Source organism: Antennarius striatus, chromosome 8 (assembly GCF_040054535.1).
Source record: "Antennarius striatus isolate MH-2024 chromosome 8, ASM4005453v1, whole genome shotgun sequence".
NCBI lineage: Eukaryota > Metazoa > Chordata > Actinopteri > Lophiiformes > Antennariidae > Antennarius > Antennarius striatus.
In genome coordinates this window covers 13,008,163-13,022,732 of record NC_090783.1, presented here as the reverse complement: position 1 = coordinate 13,022,732, position 14,570 = coordinate 13,008,163, and the positions used below count along the sequence as shown (strand labels likewise).

Sequence of the window (14,570 nt, the reverse complement as noted above, 5' to 3'; positions counted from 1 at the left end):
AATAGTAACAATATAAAATGACAATAATAATATTTTAAGTCAAAATGGTCGCTGAGCGAGCCGACTACAGATGAGTAATGAACAGCAGCTATTACTATGCAGGGCTCGAAATTAACTTTTTTTCTTGGTAGCACTGGTGCTCCCAAATGTAGAAGTTAGTAGCACCAGCAAAGACTTCAGGAGCACCTACCCAAAAGCAAAGCAGTGACGGAGCGATAGAGTCGCTCCGTCCATCTCCGTTCCTCCTCTCTCCTCCAGGAGAGTAGCCGCAGCTGCACTCTCATTGTTTCCTGGAAGGACTGCAGGAGCGCGGTCTCACAAAAAAAGGCGCACCAGATTTTTTCCCTAGTCGCACCGGTGCTCCAAAATATATTTAATAGTCACACTGATAAAAAATTGGGCGCATCTTCTTCTTCTTCTTTTCCTTTTGGCTTTTCCCTTCAGGGGTTGCCGCAGCGAATCAATTGCCTCCATCTAGCCCTGTCCTTTGAATCCTCTCACACCAACTACCTTCATGTATTCCCTCATTACATCCATAAACCTCCTCTTTGGTCTTCCTCTAGGCCTCCTGCCTGGCAGTTCAAAACTCAGCATCCTTCTACCAATATATTCACTATCTCTCCTCTGGACATGTCCAAACCATCTCAGTCTGGCCTCTCTGGCTTAATCTCCAAAACCTCTAACATGTGCTATCCCTCTGATGTACTCATTCCTGATCCTATCCTTCCTGGTCACTCCCAGAGAGAACCTCAGCATCTTCATCTCTGCTACCTCCAGCTCTGTCTCCTGTCTTTTCCTCAGTGACACTGTCTCTAGACCAAATAACATCGCTGGTCTCACCACAGTTTTGTACACCTTTCCTTTCATTTTAGCTGAAACTCTTCTATCACACATCACACCTGACACTTTTCTCCACCCGTACCATCCTGCCTGTACACGCTTCTTCACCTCTTTTCCACACTCTCCATTGCTCTGGAGTATTGAGCCTAAGTACTTAAAATCCTCCACCTTCTTGATCTCTTCTCCCTGTAACCTCACTCTTCCACTTGGGTCCCTCTCATTCACACACATGTACTCTGTCTTACTGCAGCTAACCTTCATTCCTCTCCTTTCCAGGACAAACCTCCACCTCTCTAGCTTCTCCTCCACCTGTTCCCTGCTCTCACTACAGATCACAATGTCATCTGCAAACATCATAGTCCATGGAGATTCCTGTCTAACCTCGTCTGTCAGCCTGTCCATCACCATAGCGAACAAGAAGGGACTCAGAGCTGATCCCTGATGCAATCCCACCTCCACCTTGAACTCCTCTGTCACACCTACAGCACACCCCACCACTGTCTTACAGTCCTCATACATGTCCTGCACTGCTCTAACATACTTCTCTGCCACTCCAGACTTCCTCATACTATACCACAGTTCCTCTCTGGGCACCCTGTCATAAGCTTTCTCCAGATCTACAAAAACACAATGGAGCTCCCTCTGGCCTTCTCTGTACTTCTCTATCAACATCCTCAAAGCAAATACTGCATCTGTAGTACTCTTTTTTGGCATGAAACCATACTGTTGCTCACAAATGTTCACTTCTGCCCTTAGTCTAGCTTCCACTACTCTTTCCCATAACTTCATCGTATGGCTCATCAGCTTTATTCCTCTGTAGTTGTCACAACTCTGCACATCTCCCTTGTTCTTAAAAATGGGCACCAGCACACTTCTCCTCCATTCCTCAGGCATCTTCTCACTATCTAAGATCCTGTTGAACAACCCAGTCAGAAACTCTACTGCCACCTCTCCTAGACACTTCCATACCTCTACAGGTATATCATCAGGACCGACTGCCTTTCCACTCTTCATCCTCTTACGCTGGACTGTGTGTACTCCAACCTACGTGGCGCATACAGGTCCCTCCCCCGACCACACCTCGGCCTATCAGACCACATCTCCATCCTGATGGCTCCAGCATATCGTCCCCGGGTGATCCCTCAAACCCACGAGGAAAACTGTCACTGTGTGGCCCCAGGATGCAGTCCCGGTGCTCCAGGACTGTTTCCAGCACACAGACTGGAAGATGTTCAGGGAGGCAGCCACACAGGGGCAAGAGATGAACCTGGAGGAATACACTTCCTCTGGCCTCGGGTTCATCTCCAAGTGTGCGGACGATGTCACTAACATCAGAACAATCACCGTCTACCCGAACCAGAAGCCCTGGCTGAATGCAGAGGTGAGAGTTCTACTGAAGGCCAGGGATGCTGCATTCAGGGTGGGGGAGGCAGGGACACCAAGGGCAGCGAGGAGGGCTCTGGATAAGGGAATAAAGGAGGCCAAATCCACTTATGCTCAAAAGATCCAGGGTCACCTGACCTCAGGGGACCCACGGAGCATGTGGAAGGGCATCAAGTGCATTACTAACTTTAACACCAGGAATGCACAGGGCCCGACACACCCCTCCCTAGCAGATGCCCTCAATAAGTTCTATGCCCGCTTTGAGGACCCCAACCTCAAAGCGGGCATAAAACTTAACTCTTATCTTATTTATCGACCAGGCTTACTGGGACCTTCAGAGACGTATTCCGTACTGACATATGTGAAAACGTGTGTCAACATGACAAATAAAGACTCTGATTATCTGATTCTGATTAAAGACAACTCCTCCTGTCAGTTCTGCACATCCAATCATTTCAAAATTTGTATATGCCTTACTTGGGTCTCGTGGAGGTGATTTCTGAAATGATAGAGCTATTGCAATGTAGGAAATGTTGGATGCTCTTTATGAATAGGGAAGAATGCTTGACAGTCAAATATTTGTTCCTCTGTTTCTTTCGTTATTAGTCAAAGTTTATCATCTATCGATCCATCCATCCATTTTCAACCACTTATCCAGGGCTGCGTCACGGGGCTAGGATAAGAGGGTCCCGGTCCATGAAGTTTATTTATTCATTCATTCATTCATTCACGTACCTCGCCTAAGACGCCAACGCCAGTTCAAGGTCAGAACAGGACGCACTGCCTGCTGGTGGGAAAATTCCATGATGGAGGTCATCCTCCAGGAGGAAGGGCATGAATTTCCACGCGTCCCTGTCCTCTCTCCTGTCGTTCTCTGAGTTGTTACGGAGTTGTTATGCTTATAAATGTGTTGATCAATGCACTTATGCTGTTACAAGTAGAAGGAGATTTTTTCAAAAACGCTGTTGTGTTAATGAGGACCTCTCAGAACCGGCTGAACAAATTATTTTTTACGTGGGGAAAAAAAGTTGCGTTTTCAAAATGATCTGGCTACGTGTGGACGTAGCCTGAAAGTTCCTCACAAGCTGTTGAAGGCAGCTAGCATTTGGCTAACTAGCTAGCTCTGCTTTGGTCAGGTGTGTGTGTGTGTGTGTGTGTGTGTGTGTGTATGTGTGTGTGTGTGTGTGTGTGTGTGTGTGTGTGTGTGTGTGTGTGTGTGTGTGTGTGTGTGTGTGTGAGAGAGAGAGAGAGAGAGAGTGTATGTCTGCCTAAGGCGTATCCTCAGTGTCAAAACGAACACATAACCAGTTTCATAGCAGATATAGATGCTGCTAATGCAGAACTGTTGTCTAGTTTTTGATGAAAAAAAAAGCGGCTTTACCTTTTCTGAGTGATCTGAACGCTGCGTGTTGCCAAAGTGACATCACCGCTCAAAACACACGGCCTCAGCCTTTATTTACAGCCTAATAGATGTTCACTGTCACCAGTCAAGGGTTGCAGTCAAGTGACCTAAACCCGAATGTGAACTAATCCAGGCCGAAAGCAGAGGTGAATTTATCACTCATTCCCAGCCTTCCGAGAGACAAAGAGTGGAGGTTGATATGCGCGCGCGCACACACACACACGCACACACACACACACACACACACACACACACACACACACACACACACACACACACACACACACACACACACACACACACACACAGATATAGTGAGATAGAGCGAATGAGCATGTTTTTATTTTTTTATAGTTGCTTATGAGTATGACTAAAGTGCTATGTAGGTTAGTGGACGGAGATAAAGTAGGGAACAGCCAACAGTTAAATATACTTTCTCTTACCTTTCATTAGATTGCGTTATCTTCGCTCCCCGGTGTTGTTAGCAAGCAATGACAATTATCGGGAAACAGAGCTTTTATTACATTCTGTTTGTAATCATCTCTTTACAGCGATGCATGTAAATGTGTATTCACCTCGCTTGATATTTTTCATGCTTTTTTAAAGTGAAATGAGAAATCATGTTATTGAATTAAAAAAAATAAAATAAAATAAACTATGGCATACCAATGGTGTTAGTGGTGGTCAAAGTTAAAATGTCTTCTGTAAGTAAAACTTACAAGTAAACATTGAGTAATATTTTGTATGACGATCTTCACATAGTGAATGGTAGTTTTCAATTGTCGAATCTCACATTTATACCTGCATAAAGTAGGACAGAAATAAAGATAGTTCAGCTTGAACTGTTGACTTAAGTGTATTTTTTGTAGGTAAACTGAACAGAAGATTTTGCCCTCAGAATGCAGAAAAACAATCCCATTTTCTAAAAAAATTCCCAGGGGAGGCCCCCCGGACTAATTGCTTTAGTTGCCAATTTAAAATTCCTTAAATTACCGTATTTTGCCCACCATTCGGCTCATTGTATAAGACGCGCAGTCTAAATAACGGAATTATTTCTGTGCTTTAACCGGACACACGGGGCACCTTATTGTCCGGTGCATGCTTGCTAACGGAAGCAAAAGGGTGACTGGTTGAACTGTATTGTACTACGTATTCAAATTTAAAAAAAATACAACATTATTTTTTAAATATGTTTTTATTTCTTTATTTTTTGATAAATCTGTGCTAAATCCTTCCAAGTCCTCATCTTTGGTCTGCATTGAATAGCTCAGTAATTTCACTATCGCTGACCGTCTCATTTCCGGGTGGCTGCCCCGAATGATGCCGGCTTTTGCAAAACATCGGACAAAAGTCGAAGCAGATACGTTAGTCCAGACATCCGCAATCCATGCACATATTGTGGAGTAACTCGCTCGACACTGTGTGTTCAACGTCTCTCATCCATCGCTCCCACGACACACGCAGCTTAACTTTAAAGGCTGTTTACACCAACGTCCAGTGGTTGGAGTTCTTGGGATGATGGCAAGCTCCGAGTTCAGCGGCTTGACGTGGTTTTCTAGAGAAGCAGTGGTATGGGCATGCATGGAGTCACAGATCAAGAGAGACGGCGAAGCGTGAAAAAAGCCACCCAGTCTCTTTACGTGTACTGGAACAAGCTGAAATGATAGCCTGGAGTTTACATGTTGCGTCGTAAGCATGTCTCTACGCTGACGCCATTGTCGGGGGTCTTTAGCCAAACAAATGTGGTGATGCAGAATACTTGTGGTACAATACTGGCACACACTGTACTGTATATCGGTACCTACCGGAGGTGTGTCGGACGTAGCTTCTCGTCATGTTCTCTAATGGTCCATCGCTGCCGGCGTACATAGTGACGTATTACGTCCTAGGTCGGCGGACAATGGCTGATCTGGCAGATCATTGACTAATCTCACCAAAATTTTTTTTTACAGATTTTGAAAGTCAGTGTGCACATAGGACACTTAATGTTAAAACGCACAGCGTTGAATTTTGAGAAATTTTAGGGCTTTTAAGCGCGTCTTATGGTGCACAAAATATGGTACCTACTTATATTTACATGATATTTACATTTATTATATTAACCGGTTCAGGAACTATATTTCTTTGTTCTAACCGGTTCAGGAACATCGGTTTATGGGTGGAACGCAAACCGGAAACATTATACTTCCGTTTCTGTTCGGAATGAACCGATTGGCAAAAAATTCTGGTTCAAAGCCCTGCCGTGAACACACGGGGGGCGGGTGGGGGGGTGTTGGGGGTGTGTTGATAGAGGGGGGTGTTGATAGAGAGAGCTCAGAGACCTGCCCAATGACACACAGCATTTCAGACCGGTAGTGATTTTAACCATATTCAATCAAAGATCAGTTTGGGGCAAGACATTTCAAATACAGAGTAGTTGGACATTTGGCATCTGCTCGACATGAATTAGAAAAAGGCATAATATACTGTAGAACCTTTAAGACTGGTTGTAAATGGAGTTGATGACATGGTGCACTCTGCAGATCACTGACTAGAAAAAGTACATCTGTTTATTCAAAGTTCATTCAAACCCCTTTCATCCTACAGAATCCCGAACTGAAAAATCAGTCTATTTCTTTAAGTAATGACTCAGTAGCTATAATAGTTTGATGGCATGATTGTGTAACCTTATTCATAAGCTACCATTAAACGAAACAGTAAGTGACAGGTGACAATGTACCATGATGTAATATTTATGTTCAAAATACATTTTAAGTGCAAGAGCAGCAGAGAGAACATTAATGGTGTTAAAGTAAATGTAAATGGGCCGACTATTTTTGTGCAGCCTTTCTGGTATCATGATGAGAAGCTCAGGGTTCATACAGATGGATTGTACTGCTGCAATAAGATGTGATTGATGACATCACTTAAGTTTATGTTACAGCCCTCAGCGGCCCTCAGCGGCATTTCCCCCGCCTCACGCCCTAAACCAGCTGGGATAGGCTGCAGCTCCCCACAACCCACAGCAGCGGACAGAGCGGTCAGGAAAATGGATGGATGGATGGATGGATGCATGGATAGTGATAGTATTAGTAACACTTCACATTCTAAGTCTACATAGTAACAAGTAATGAAATATAAATAGTACAGATATACAGTAAAAACTAAACAAGGAGAAATTAAATATTGATGTAAATGTATGATTGTTCAAGTCAGTACAGATGAAACCATGAACTGTGATGGTCTTTTTTAAATAGCAGGAGTAAATTAATTTTCATGTCATGTGCTGTTGTGGTAGTTTATGCATTGGTATTATTCTCATGTTGGATTTTCTTCTCAACCTGAATTGACGAATAGATATTTTATACTTATGTGCTTTGTCCTGTCTTAAAATAACCCCAAATTCTACTTCACTGCACTTCATAAAGTCACCAAGTGTTTAACATTATACATCATTATCAATTATTGTTTAAGCTGATAAAACAATAGTCAGTACAGATGAAATTCACCTTGAAAGTTGTTGTGTTTGTTACCTTCCGTCTTGTGGTTATTTTCGGTTCTTACTTTGTCTATTTTGTAATTTTTCTCAAAAGGTGACTCAGTTATTTTTTTTTAATTATTAATTTTTACTCTACATCTGGGTTCTGGTTTCCTTTGTGTAGTAACACGGAAGTATTTATTGCCCTATGCATTGACGCATATGTAGGGTACTAATGTCTATTCATTAAGCTGATAAAAGCCATAAAAACCACAGCTCTTCCTTCTGTGCTCTGTCTGGTTCCCCTGATGCATCAATTCTTGGCTGCCTCAATAGGTATGACTGCTTCTCTATGCTGGCTGTTTTGTAATATTGTTTCATGCTGACAGTTCGGCATTGCAATTTTATAGTCACTGCTATGCTGCCGATATGTGCACTTGTGTCTGCCTGTGATAAGCATCTACTTTTGTGTCTCCCTCTGTTAGCTTGATAGTATTTATCATGTTACTAAAGCTAGTGTGGTCACAAGTGAGCTACCTGGTGGCTATGTGGAGCCCTGTCGCGTCCTCCCTCATCTGTGCATGTGTCCGCCTTTGTTAAAAGGTACTGTATGTGTGTATTTGACCTAACAATTTACCATATTATGTTTTTTACTTGGCTTGGCATGCTAATATTTTTGCACAAACACACAAACACACACACAGGGGGCCTGTATGCATGCAGGGGGAGGTAGACTGGTGGGCAGATCTGTCCACTGCCCTCAGACTGCTCTGTACCTCTGGCTGAGAGCAGTGGACATATCTGGCCTTCAGGGCAAGTTTAAGGCATGGATATACCAGCATGGTATCGTACCAAGGATACTCTGGCCACTGCTTGTCTATGAGGTCCCCATCACCACTATGGAGACCTTTGAGAGGAAGGTCATTACCTGCCTCAGAAAATGGTTGGGGATGCCCAGGAGCCTTAGTGACATAGCCCTCTATGCGAACACCACAAAGCTCTGGTTGCCACTGAATGCTTTTCAAGGTGACTCATACTAGAGAGGTGCTGCTGTACCAAGACTCGAAGGACCCAAAGGTGGCCCAGGCAGGAGTTGTGATGAAGACCGGGAGGAAGTGGAGTGTCCAGTCTGCTGCGCACTCTGCTGTGTATAGATATCTGGTGGGAGTAGTGGCCCAGAGTAGAGCAGGTCTGGAGATGTTCCCAACACCACCCCGACACAGGGAGTGCAAGGTAAAGGAAAAGCGAAGGCAAATACAGGTAGAAGTCAGGACTGCAGTGGATGAAGGGAGAACAAGCAGAGCAGCTGGTCTCAGGCAGCAGGGAGCCCGGAGCAGATGGGAGCACGCCATGGACTGGAAAGTCACCTGGACAGACCTGTAGCAGGCTGACCCACATCGTATCAGCTTCCTAATCCGAGCAGTCTACTACGTCCTACCTAGCCCAGCAAACCTCTTCACTGAACTGCCAACTGTGCTCAGGGAGAGTAACGCTGCAATACGTCCTTAGCTCCTGCCCAACAGCACTCGGCCAGGGCCAGTACACCTGGTGCCACAACTAGGTGCTGAAGCTGATTGCTGAATCCATCAGCAGGGGAATCAGCAGCTGCAGTCAGGTGTGCAACGCCACCAACAACATCCCTCTTGTCAAGGTAGGAGCTCAGCCAAAGGCAGGTGGCAAGAAGGGACCAGTAGGGATCCTGGCAACTGCCCAAGATTGACAGCTCTCGGTAGACCTGGAGAGGCAGCTATGGTTCCCCTAGCACGTTGTCAGCACCACTCTGAGGCCAGACATTCTTCTGGTCTCAGAGAGCACTAAGAACATTGTGATCATGGAGTTGACAGTGCCATGGGAGGACGGCTTGGGGGAGGACCAGGAAAGGAAAAGAACCAGATATGAACATCTCTGGTCATAGAGTGTCGCTGCACATTGGCTGGTGCATTAAAATTCACTGATCTATCCTTGGACTAAAGACGCCTATCATGTCTTAAAACCACAAGATAGATAATAGCTACTTCTAAGCATATACCCTCAAAGATTTTCTAATAAACATAATTATTTTGTCTTCTTCAAAAATATTAATAGATTTTAGCAATTTTCAAAAGACACACTACATAGCACTTCAAAAAAGCCTTGATGTTCCACATTCAAGACTAGTCTTGAATGTGGAACAGCAAAACCCTGTTGACGACACAGTTCATTAATCTTCTAAACTTGCTTCATCCACTGTCGTGGTAGCCCATCCTAGCCTACTGAGGGCGTGAGGCAGGGTACACCGCAAGTACACCGCATGTATTGACCTAATTCTCTTTTGAAACCTAAGGAGCTATCAGGCAATTAAGCAGCCCTGTCCTTTACTGCAATAGAAGTCTATGTCCAGAGGCAGACAGCATTGCAGATTCTTGAAACTAATAATAATAATAATAATAATAATAATAATAATAATAATAATGGATTAGATTTATATAGCACTTCTTGTCTGGACACTCAAAGTCACTTACATTGGATCCATTATTCATTCACACCTCATTCATACTTGGTGGTGGTAAACTACTTATATAGCCACAGCTGCCCTGGGGCAGACTGTAGTGGACTCTAAGTCTGCATTTGGCAATTGGATAAGTAAAAGAATGACACTTTGAATGGACAAAAGAGAGAAAAGAAAAGATATATGGAATGCAGCATTGATCCTCTCTTGAATCTGAATGTTTTTATTGGGATCAATAGCTCACAAAAACGGACAACATATGCAATTTTGACTCTTTGTCTCAGTGAAGGACCACAGGCAACTTACCTGACTTGCGCTTGTAGCCATAGTCCCTGAGGGAGAAGCAACACAAGAGCGACATAGTTAGTGACAGCATACATCCCATGGTCATCAGCAAAGCACAGAATCATGTTGCATAGGTTCAGACACTCTTCAATGAAAAATATTGGCAATTAACTGCACTCTCAACAAAAGACACGTATGTCCTTGGCATTAACAAAACGTGTTCAAACAAATGCACTCGTTTGAGGGAGAAAAAAAAAAGAATGAAGGCTGGAAAGAGAGGAATGGCTAATTTTGTCAAGCTGGCAATTCTCCCAGGAGACACACATAAGTCGAGTGACTCCAGAACAGCAGCACCATCCTCTTCTCATTTTGCATCTCCACCCCACTCCCTTCAGGGTGAAAGTTTTTGAAAAAGAGAAGATCATGAGGGATATGAAGAAAATTGACAATACCACAGAGAACGGCTAACAAACTAGCAAGAGAGTTTGCTAATTTAACTGATAATTGACACCTAGTATATGACAAGTTTGGAAACAACCCTACAAGAGGAAGTGTTGGACAATTCTGAAATAAAAAAAACGATTAGATGATACAGAAAAATAAATAGATGACATACAGGACTTTATTCAGAACATCAAGGAAGCAAAGTTGGAGCTTCTTGAACTACAAAGAACGTTTGGTTGGCTGACCAGGATCAATGCACAAGTAGACACAGTGGGCCTGTTTCACAAAGCAGGTTTAGTGGAAAACCTGGGTAAGTTAACTCTGAAATCAGGGAAAACCAGGGTTTCCAGTTTCACAAAAGAAGGTAACTTAGCCCAGAGTCAGAGGAATAATCTTGACCGGTTTCACAAGCTGGTTTGTTACGGCAGTAACAGACTCTCAAAAAGTAACCTGTTCAGGAGCAGGTTTTATTACACGAACCCAGGTTTTCCTCTGACTCCACCCCCTTTCACAGCCACTTGCACCATTTAATTTCCTGGTTCTGTCCGACGGAGAGTTTTACTGAAGGTTGGTTTTATAAAAAACTGTATTTTAGAGGCAAACATGGCACGTCCGTTTGACGAGAATCCCTTTGGTAAAGGTTCAGCATTAATTCACATGAAGGGAGAACAAGCAGAACAGCTGCTCACAGGCAGCAGGGGGCCTGGACCAGATGACAGCACGTCATGGACCGGAAAGTCACCTGGACGGACCTGGTGTCAAAAAAACTAAATAATAGATGTCCCGACATATCATAAATATAACTGTCTGGAGACAGTACCAATCATAAAGATAACTGGAGACAGTTATCCTTGTATGTAAGTTAAAATATCTACACCCTAAATAAATTATTATTTTGAACTGAAGTGAGAAAGTGTCAAACCAAAAGCAAGCAGTTAAAAAAAAAAAGGCTGGAGTGGAGGCAGTGACCGATGCGACACGAGCAGTTTTCAATTCTGTCTGGTCAAATGCACCGCGTAAGTGCAACAAAACAAAACAAGAAACAAGTTCATCAAGTAACCCTAAATAGACCGACAAAGAGGCGAGCTGAAGAAAACCAGTGATTTGTTTCTGTAGGGAGGGGCAGGCGCTATGTGCGACTGGCCAATCACAGAGCGTAGACAGTCAGTTGTGAGCAGGGGTCCCCAACCCCTGGGCCGCAGAGAAAGAAAAAAAATTACATTACAGTGTGCCCTCGTTCTTTGCGGTCGATGCGTTCCGGGAACCACACACAATTAACGAATTCCGCGATCAAGCATTGAACTATTTATCTTATTATCTACAGTAGTTTAAACGTCTATGACCCTCCCCATACTGATATTGAACCACCTTCTATCTGTATTACCTTTTCCCATGGAACCGAGAGCACTTCCGGATTCCGTCAGCCAATAAAATGCGGGTACGGTATCACGTGACTGCCTACCAAAAATCCGCAATGAGGTGAAGTTGCAAGCGTTAATGCGCGCGGGCGCAGTGTACTTCGGCTTTATTTATTTTGGAGTCTGAACAATTTTTATTTTGAAAAATTATCAGATTCTCTGTTACATCCGTGTATGTCAGTGGTCCTCTACCACCGGGCGGCACAGAAAGTTTGACTTTCTTTTTTTTATTGATTACCAGTCTAAAGACGTTTTATTTTGAAGTGACATCTGTGCAGAATGACGCACAGATGAATACTTGCGTCTGTCCCGCTTGACAGGTCTCGGTCACTTGACAGGTTACCAGCTATTGCCCCTAAATTAAGCCCCCACAACTGTGCCAGTGTTCTGGATTAAGTTACGGCAGATTGTGTTGAACACCCTGCCTCCATTTCCAACCTCCTGTCTGTGTGAAGCGAGATTTTCTCTGGTGACTGTAAAGAAAACACACTGCGGAGTAGACCGTAAGTCTGGAACACACTTCAGGTGTCATTGTCTCCCGTTAACCCTAGACCAGCGGTCCCCAACCACTAATTCTCATTATTGTAATTGTTATTATTGGATTGACTTGTTCACCCTTTTATTGGAAATGACCGGTATTTCTCCTATGTTGAATGCACTGATTGTAAGTCGCTATATTTCAAATTAAACCTCATCACTGCAGTCACTTGAATCAAGTTTTTATTATAATTATTTCTTACAATTATTTTGTTTACAGAGATATTGATTATCAATTTATTAAAAAAAAGGTTGTTTATTGTCTGTTGTCTGCATTTTACATAAAACTACTGCGGATGCTTTATTATTAGTCTACAGCTCTCCTGGCATCATTAACAATTTTTGAGCAAATGAAGGCTAGTCCATAAAAATATTGTCGTAGATGAAATTATTTCAGAAGAACAGTGCAAAAAAAGTTGGGGACCGCTGGTTATGTAGAATGACGAGTGGAAACTATACTTTACAGAGCATGCCTTTATCAACGGCTGGAAACAGAACATGTCCAAGAGCGGGCTGGCACACAACAACACGCAGGCATTACGCTGTATACTTATGGTCTTGCCATAAAGCAGTGTCACAAGCTGTTGTAACTAACGAACGACACTGTAGTGTCCTGTATCGCTACACGACCGGTTATGAGGATTTTCCTTCAGTCCGAGCACGAGTTTTGACAAGTTTTACTCACATCGTGCTCATACTTGTTAAAAATGCTTTTGTAGTGGACACTAGAGAGAGCTGTCTCACACCAGGCAGGCACAAGGGAGGTGTGACGTCACAGGGTTAAAGGGTGTGATAGGGGAAGTGGGTATTTAAAGGAACTGTGTTGGTTGTTGAATGGCGCTTGTGAATAAATACACTGCAGTCACCCGTACCCTTGCCTCGTTCCTGCGAACCTCCCCATTGGTGACCCCGACGTGATCATGGATGCCAGTCACGACACCCAGCTGGGGAGTTTGGCGAAGGTTCCTGCCGCTTCGCCCACAATTTTTGTGGCTACAGTTAAGCTGCCGGAGTTTTGGCAGCACGACCTGGATCCCTGGTTCCAACATATTGAGGCACAGTTTCACCTCCGTGGGATCACTGCTGATGAGACCAGGTATTTCCATGTGGTCTCAGCTCTGGACTCCTCCACCACCCACCGCATCATGGGGCTGCTGAGAAACCCGCTGCTGACCGGGAAGTACGGCGCGCTGAAGGCCATGTTGCTGCTGGTGTTCCAGCTGTCCAACGCCGAGCGGGCGGAGCGGCTGCTGTCGCTCAACAGCTTGGGGGATGCAAAGCCCATGGATGGAAAATATGCTGACGCTGATGGGATCCAGTGACACTTCCTTCCTCTTTATCCAGCTGTTCCTCTGCCAGCTTCCACCGCCGGTGCGCATGGCCCTCGCCACATCGCCTCTCACGCGCACAAAGGATTACCAAGGGTTGGCGGAGAAGGCCGAAAGGATTCTGCTGGCGTCCGTTGCTCACACATGTACGCTGTGTTCCCAGGACAGCCGCAGCCCCCACCAGAGGATGGGGCTGCGCCGGCTGTGGCCACAGTGGCAGTGCGCCAGACGGGCAATCGGGAGCTCTGTTTTTATCATCGCCGTTTTGGAGCTGGGCACTGGAGCAGCAGAACGGCTGCTTTTTGTGGAGGACGAGTTATCCGGGCGTCGCCTGCTAGTGGACTCAGGCACTTAGCTGAGCATCATGTCAGCGTCCGCCGTAGATGCCCTTGCTGGCGGCGTCAGACCTCTGCTCGACGCGGCTAACGGGACGCCCGTTAGCCGCGACTGTGTCTTTTAATGGACGACAATTCAGGTGGGAGTTTATTGTGGCTTCTGTCTCGGTACCCATACTGGGTGTGGATTTCTTGTGCGCACACAGACAGCTAGTGGACGTGGCGAATTGACGCTTCATTGACGCTGTTTCGTTTGCCACCTGCCCCTGTACGCTGAGGAGCCCCACGCAGCTCGCCCTAGCCAATATATCCGCTAGAGGGGACGTATACCAGGGGCTCCTTGCCGAGTTTCCGGCCCTGACCATTCCGACTTTCTCTGCTGTGGTCACGAAGCATGGTGTGGAGCATCACATCACCACAGCCAGTCCGCCGGTTTTCGCCCGGGTGCGGCGTCTGGATACCGCCAAGCTGGCAATTGCAAAGAGAGAATTTGCCACAATGGAGCAGCTTGGCATCGTGCGCCGCTCAGACAGTCTATGGGCATCCCCCCTGCATATGGTTCCAAAGCGGGAGGGGGATTGGCGTCCCTGCGGGGATTTCCAGCGCCTCAATAATGCTACCACCCCGGACAGGTACCCCGTCCCGCACAACCA

The 14,570-nt window shown here is 45.1% G+C and overlaps 1 protein-coding gene across 1 annotated transcript in view; it reads right to left on the bottom strand.

Moving 5' to 3' along the window:
* The window catches only part of sh3pxd2aa (SH3 and PX domains 2Aa), a 316,820-nt gene that overhangs the window by 183,596 nt on the left and 118,654 nt on the right, over positions 1 to 14,570 (bottom strand). The window contains exon 6 of the mRNA XM_068322019.1: positions 9,877 to 9,902. Within this exon, the coding sequence (XP_068178120.1) occupies positions 9,877 to 9,902 (26 nt within the window). The remainder of the gene's footprint in view (positions 1 to 9,876; positions 9,903 to 14,570) is intronic.